The following is a 7,970-nucleotide window of genomic DNA, read 5'->3' as shown; positions in this document are numbered from 1 at the left end:
AAAGAAAGAAAGAAAGAAAGAAAGAAAGAAAGAAAGAAAGAAAGAAATAACAAGTGTTGGCAAGGAAATGGAGAAAAGGGTAGTTTTGCCCACTACAAATGGAAATGTAAACTGTTGCAGCCACTATCAAAAAAAAGTTAATAATAGAATCACAATTATATCCAGCAATTTCACTTTTGGGTATTCATCCAAAGGAAATGAATACACTCACTTGAAAAGATATCTGCAACCCCATGTTCATTGCAGTATTATTTTTTTTAAAAAGATTTTATTTATTTATTTGAGAGAGCCAGAGAGGGGGCACAAGTGGGCAGAGCAGAGGCAGTTGGAGAGTGAGAAGCAGGTTCAATGATGAGCAGGGAGCCCAATGCGGGCCTCAATCCCAGGACCCTGGGATCATGACCTGAGCCAAAGGCAGCCAATTAAATGAATGAGCCACCCAGGTGCTGCCATTACAGTTTTATGTACAATCACCAAAACATGGAAACAATGTAAGTGTTTGTCCACAGAGGAATAGATAAAAAAAAGTTTTTGTATGTATACACAATGGAATATTACTCAGTTATAATAGGAAGGAAACCTTGCCACTTGTAACTACATGTATGGACTTTCACATTATAGGTTAGTGAGATAAGTTAGATGGAAAAGATAAATGTCATATGATCTCATACGTGGAATATAAAGAAAGAATAAGTAGAATTATAATGAGAGAGAGCAAGCAAGCAAGCTTATAGAAACAGAAAACAGATTGGTGGTGGTTAGAGGCAGGACATGGGAGTGGATGATATGGGAAAAGGGGGTGAAAAGATAAAAACTTCTAGCTGTAAAATATTTAAGTCCTGGAGATGTCACGTACAGCATGGTTACTACAATTAATAATACTGTGCTGTATATTTGAAAGTTGCTAAGAGAATAAATCTTAAAAGTTTTCATCATCAAAAAAAGTTTTTGTAACAATGTGTGGTGATGGATGTTAACTAATAAACCTGTTGTGAACTTTTTGCAATATGTGCAAATATTGAATCACTGTACTGCACACTTCAAACTAATATATTTTTATGTCACTGTATCACAATGAAAAAAATTAAAAGAATAATAATAAAATGCAAAGAATTCAGAAGGAAAAAAGTATAGTGATAAAAATATAAATCAATATTAACAGAAGCAGCAAATACAAATATCTGTACAAATTTAGATATGTAAACATTTTTAGTAACAAATTTCTATTCAATTAAGAAAAGAAAAATAAAACATGATTAAAATTAGAAATTAGAGTGAGAATAGAAAGGCAAATTTGCTAATATAAGGTATCAAGATTGACCTAAATGTCAAAGCCCAAAACACTAAAAAAGAAAATTTTTAATATTAAAAACTTGGTTCATATAAAGACTTTAATATAACATATTCTTATCAGTTAATTCCTTCAAAGCTTTATGGAAGACATTTTCTTCAATATTTTATTTGTGAATTTTATAAAATGCTGCTAGATTTCATCTGAAATGCAAGAAGAATTTAAAGTTTATTAAATGTTTCAAGACATAAAAACAATAAATTGCATAAGAAAAACTGTATAATCATCTCAGAAAACACTGAAAAGACAATCGATGAAAATCTCACACCCATTCATGTTTGATGTGATAGGTAAAAAAAATTTCCATTCAAACAGAAATCATCAAGGATGCTGCCTCTAGTCATTATTATTCCTTGTTTTTAGAAGTTCTAACTAATTACAATAAGAAATCAGAAAACATTGATGTAACAAGATAATTAAAAAGAAGAGACATTCTTATTTCTACATTTTTGTGCTTCTAAAATTTTCAAAAATGGAAAAGCTTACTAGAATTGAAACATTACTTCAGTAAAGAATCTGAATAAAAGTGGACTATTCCCACCCAAGTGAATAATCATTTATAATCCTAACTTAATGGAGGAAAAATAATAAAGACAATTATAAATGACCTCAAAAAGAAATATTTTAAGTGTGAATAAAATCAGAAAATTTTGCTAAAGAGTGAAAATTCACATTTAATAATGATATTGTGAAATACTCTAAAGGTATCAGTTTTCCATAATAAAATTTTATGTTAAACTCAAAGATAAAGATGTACTTCAGTTTAACCAGAGTACTAAACATCTTGTTAACATGTGTTTTACAAACAAAAAGGTAATCAAAGGGATATGCCTTGCATAATAATATTCAAATTTATTATGGAGTTGAAATAATTAAGATAATATAAAATTAGCCCCCAAAATCAATCAATAGAAGGATATGCTTCTGGCATATGTAAGATTTTAATATATGGTAAAATAAAAAGTTGACTTGTAGAAGAAAATTAGGTCACACTGCACCCCAAATCAATTTCATATTAAATGCTAAGTACTAAATGAAAATGAACCAGAATAAAATAGAGAAGAACATTTTTGCAGCAGTTACGCTGCCTGGGAAGAACTAGAATAAGTGGAACGAAGAAAAAATTTTCCCAGGGCCATTGGAGGAATGTGCAGAAACTGAGCTTAGGTTAGATAGGGAGAATTTTCCTACATACTACTCATCTTCCCCGTAAGTATGGACTTCTTAGCACCTGTCCCAGAGCACTGCACCTCTTTTTAGCAGTTTTCATGTGTATACCTCACGTCTCCTTCCAATAACTCATTAAACAAACCTTCCCAGAATGCATGGCCCTAGATACCTACTCTGGTTACGGTCATGTAATTTTCATGAACAATCTGGCATTTGTGCAACAGGACCTTAAATGAAAGGTAAATTTTGAGCATATGAGTGTGAAAGAAGGGCAGCCCATTACAAAGAAATAGCAATGAAAAAAAGCCAAAGAATTGGGAAACTTTGGGAACACGAAGAAGTAGAGCGAGCAAGGAGATTAGTGAGTAAGTGTATTAGTTTGCTAGGGCTTCTGTAGCAAATTACCACATACTGAGCAACTTAAAAGAAATGTATTGTCTCACCCTTCTGGGGACTAGAAATCTGGGACCAAGGCGTCAGTAGTCATGCTCCCTCTGAGGGTGCTAAAGAAAAATCTGTGCAGGCCTTTCTTTTAGTTTCTTTTAGTACCTTGACTTATATTAACATAATATCAATCTTCACATGGTATTCTCCCAGGTATGTGTCTATTACCCAATTTTCTGTCTTTATAAAGACACTAGTCATATTGGATTAGCACTCATTCTAGTGACCTCACTTTAACTTGATTACCTCTAAGAAGACCCTAGATCCAAAGGGAACATTCTGAGATACTGAGGGTTGAGACTCAGTATTTTTTTTCCTGTGAAGAAACTGGGAGAAATAAGGAGACAAAATCAACCATTTAAAAAAGCAATAAATCAGGGAGAGCTTTATTTAATGGGATAGTGGAATGAAGTACTGCTTAACCATACCTTGGGTAACAAGGTAAGTTAAATGATTTTAGTTCAGGGAACAAATGAAAATAAGAAAAACATATCTAGTTATAGAAAGCAAAAAAAAAAAAAATTAAATGTAGTTAACAGGGTCAGAATAAATTAAACTATTATAATTTACATTTGCTTTCTTATTTCTTTTGGACAAGTAGGAATTTGTCGTTCAGGTCATAGAAGAACTACACCAAAACACAGATTTTAGTAAAGGAATACTGGAGCTACCAAGAAAAATTGAACTAACAGCCTACAAAAATGGACCATAACAAAGAAATCTGCTGGAGGATATATAATCCGAGGAATTTTGCATGCCCTAACAATAAACAGCAGATGGTACTAAGTCCAAAGAACATTGGTAAATAAAATAGCCAATGGTTTCAATCAGTTGAAAAACTGGAATGTTAACTCCAAATCCTATGTAAACCAGTTTCCAGAGAGAACTTTTTTCTTTTTTAAGTGAAAACATATTAACATTTTGATGGCACATTTCTTTCAATGTTTTCAAAGCATTACTATGGGTCTATTTATCCCCCTTATGAATCATCTAGGGCAATTCACTTTCAAGGTGGTATTGTGTTGTTTTCATTATAAATGTATAAATATTTCAGGTATATTGTAGTTTCTGGAGTTGGGGGGAGCAGTAATTTATAATGTTTGTATATGCACCTGAATGTAATATATGAATAAACTACAAACCACATAAATATGAACTAGTAAATATAGAAATTATAAGCATATCACCATAAAAAATATTCAGTTCTGGACTAGCTAAATTTTTTTGCAGAATATAAGATGTTGTCTACGGCCATACCACCCTGAACGTGCCCGATCTCGTCAGAATATAAGATGTTGGCACAAATCTATGAATTATCATAGGTTATGCAAAAATTAACCTAACTCATAGAAAACCGTTTACATTAGCATCACAATAAAACCACCTCTAACATGGGTTATGCTTTCAAATAAGTGCATGAGGAGAAATCTCCGTATTGTCAACATTACCCTCAATAATCCATTAAATCACCATATATTACATTATGTAATTTTGTGTACTCTCTCTCCAACACAGGTCTGAATTGTTTTGTTTTTGTTTTAGTGTGCACCAAATAAAGATAAAGTAATTAATATATAAGGCCCATACTGTAATAGATAAATGTTGATTTTTGTATACTGAAAACATATTGTCAAGTTTTGGTAAATGAAATGTAAATATTATAGCTCCACTTTCAGGATTAGGATTCACTCCACTTTTATTCAAATCTGAAATATTTTAGACACCCAAAGCAATGGCAACAAAAGCAAAAATAAACAAATGGAACTATATAAAACTAAAAAGGTTCCGCATAGCAAAAGAAACCAACAAAATGAAAAGGAGTGTACTGAATGGAAAACAATATTTACAAATAGCATATCTGACAAGGGGTTAATATCCAAAATATATAAAGAAGTCATACAATTCAATAGCAGGAAAACAGCCCAATTTGAAAAACAAACAGAGGATCTGAATAGACTGTTCTAAAGACATACAGATGGCTAACAGGTATGTGACAAGATCCTCAACATCACTAATCATCAGTGAAATGTACATGAAAAACATAATGAGACACCAACTCACACTAGTCAGAATGGCTCGTATCAAAAACAAAATAAGAGAAAGACAACTATCATATGATCTCCCTGATATGAGGAAGTGGTGATGCAACATGGAGGCTTATCTTCAAAGTTTTGATGAATTAAAGCAAACTAGGGTAGGATCTCCAAATATGGCCTGAAAAATTTTTGCTTTGGTCTCTTTTAAATCTGAAGCCATATGTACACAATAGGAGAGAAAACGTGAGTACCACCTGGCTGCCCCCCTTTCAGACTGACACTTCGCTCACCCGCTGATCTTCAAAAGCGGATTGAGTTTTCTACGTCTGCTCTAAAGTAGTCTGGTGAATCCAAAGTTTCAGTTAGAATGAAACACCTCGGAAAACAGCAGTCAGCTGTGTAACTCTACTTTCTGCTTACACACGTGCTCTGGGTTATCTCCAAAATCGACAACAAACTGCAAAGCCAGATCCTACAACAAGTGTCCGTCTTCGTAAAGGTGAGGAAAAATTTCTCAAAGCAGTGAAACTAACTATACCTACGAGGAGAGCAGAGACTGAGGCTCATCTGCAGCTAGCTCAACCATCTTAATTAATTAAGAATTTGAAACGCTGTCCCAGAGCTGCTTTCGCCTTAATGATGTTAAACGAAATCAGTTCCTCCTCCCTCGGGGTGACTTTCTCATCGGTAATTAGACACAGGTTCCTGGATTACTACGAGGGCTCTTACAGGACCATCTGGCTTTTTAAGTGCACGGAGTTAAGGATCACTTCCTTCCCAGTTACGCTGAGTTTTGGAGGGGATGTGGCGGGGAATCTGGGAGAGGTCTCCTCCCCTCAACATTAGTCAAGGGGAGCCGGATTCCCCCACCCCCTCACCTTGATTTCCTCGGAGTGGAAGAGGTCGGCGTCCTCGGGGCTGTCCATCAGGATCTTGGGCCTGTCCCCGTCCTTGGTGCCCCCCGAGCTGTCCCTCCGCGGCGTCTTGTGGCCACCCTGCCGCTCCAGCGCGGCCCGCTCGCTGCTCGTGTTGCCCATGGCGAGGGTCTGCGGGGACCCCTGCAAGCCGGACGGTGCTTCGCTCCAGGAAAGGGGCAGGGGACTACGGCAACCAGCGGGTCACACGGACCCCGGGAAGGAGTCGGAGCCCCGAGTGCCACTCCCCTCGGGCGACGGGTCCGGGCCGGTAGCCGGTCTGAGGCGGGCGAGAAGGACGAGACTTGTTACCCAACCGCACTTAGTCCGAGAAGCCCGAGTATAACCCGAGACTTTCCCAACAACTCCCCCACCTCTTAGCAACTTCCGCTTCCGGCGCGTCTGCGAGTCAGTCGGGATCCGGGGTGGGGGCGGCGGGGGCGGCCGGCGAAGCGCCTTAGTCTAATTCGACCTCAGTTCCGCTTCCGGTCCAGATTGGCGCGGCTGGCGCTCCTTGAGGAGGCCTCCGCCGGCCTGGGAGCGCGCAGTCGCAGTCGGCTGCTACAACCGGACCCAGGCCGGGCTGCTGAAGGCCGACAGGGGGCGTGCCAGCGCGCGGGCGGTCTGGGCCCCTCTACCCTAGCTGCAATGAGTGGATGCCATTAACTATTTTAGCTGTCTTTGCCTGCTTCCACTTGGTTCCGTACTCGACAGCCAAAGAGCCCCTTTAAAGTGCTGATCTAATTAAGAGACTCATCCTATTAAAGCCTGTTAATGCGCTAGCTCCCACGCTTTTGAGTGCCTCAGAGGCACCGACCGCATAAAATGCACAGTCTCTGGCCCTAATCCCTGGAAATTATGATTCTGAAGCTCTGTGGAGTGGGGTCTGCATTTTAATAAGCACTCCAGGTGATTCTGATGCAAGTAATCTTGCAGGTGTTTGAGGAAATGGCAGACCGTAAGAGTTCTGGAAATTTCTCACTAGTACTGGGGGGTATAAAATGCTGGAGTTATTAGTGTATTTTTTTTTTAAACTGGAGCGCACAGCCTTTTGATAGATAATTTTGTAAGGCATTTTATAATCACTTTGGACACCTCATTCTGTATGACATTATTTAACTTATTAGCTTTTGTCACTTATTGTGGCCAGTGCTTTAGCAAAAACTGTGTACACACTGTGGTCCTAAAATACTCTAATTTTGCTGTCAGTCTCTGTTGTGGGTTTTTTTTTTTGGTGGTGGTGGGACTTTTTTGTTCTTGTTTTTTTGTGTTTTGTTTCTTGCATATCTCAAAATGCTTTGGTATTTGCTGGGCCAGCTCGTGCATTTTGTCTACTGAGCCAACATTTATTTGATACCTACAAAGAGCCAGGCATTTGTCAAGTAAGTTGAAGACAGATGACTGACAAATGGTCTCCTGGAGGGGATTTGGTAGTATCTATCAAAATAAAAAATGCACCTACATTTTAGTGCACAATTTTACTTCCAGGGAGCTTCTGAAGACGCATACCAGTTATATGGATGCATGTTCATTTGCAGCAGGGTCTCTCATGCCGTATTACATTAACTCTAAGATGCACTTTTTAAAAAATACATATTTTATTTCACATTTTAATCTCTCTGAAACTAGGTGCTTCTGACAATCAATGGAATCTTAGATTTGATGAAATAAGTCATGAAAAACCGCAAATGTTTAAAACCTGTGTCAACGGAATGACAAAATGAATTAAATAGATTCATTTTATAGAATACTGAGCAACTTTTAAAAAGGAAGAAATAGAATTCTGTGGGTAACTATGGAGAAGTGTCTGTGACATTCCAAATCCCAAAGAAAGTGGCAGAAGACTAGAGGGTAAAGAGCATGAGCCCTGAAGTCAGTCTGCCTGGGTTTAAATTCTGGCTTTACCACATTTGTAACTACCACCTTGGCTTTCTCTTTTGTGAAACAGGAAATAGAATAACACCGACTTTATAGGCTTGTTTTGTGAATTAATTGAGAACATGCACGGAAAGTGCTTAGCATAGCACCTGACTCAGTAAACATTCAACAAACGTT

General features: G+C 37.6%; 1 protein-coding gene across 1 annotated transcript in view; it reads right to left on the bottom strand.

Moving 5' to 3' along the window:
* Window positions 1-6,368, bottom strand: part of PRKAB1 (protein kinase AMP-activated non-catalytic subunit beta 1) — a 16,848-nt gene extending 10,480 nt beyond the window's left edge. The window contains exon 1 of the mRNA XM_059408556.1: window positions 5,880-6,368. Within this exon, the coding sequence (XP_059264539.1) occupies window positions 5,880-6,038 (159 nt within the window). The 5' untranslated portion in view covers window positions 6,039-6,368. The remainder of the gene's footprint in view (window positions 1-5,879) is intronic.
* Window positions 6,369-7,970: the final 1,602 nt, after the last annotated feature.

Source organism: Mustela nigripes, chromosome 8, assembly GCF_022355385.1.
Source record: "Mustela nigripes isolate SB6536 chromosome 8, MUSNIG.SB6536, whole genome shotgun sequence".
Classification (NCBI taxonomy): domain Eukaryota; kingdom Metazoa; phylum Chordata; class Mammalia; order Carnivora; family Mustelidae; genus Mustela; species Mustela nigripes.
This window is presented reverse-complemented; position numbering and strand designations above follow the sequence as displayed.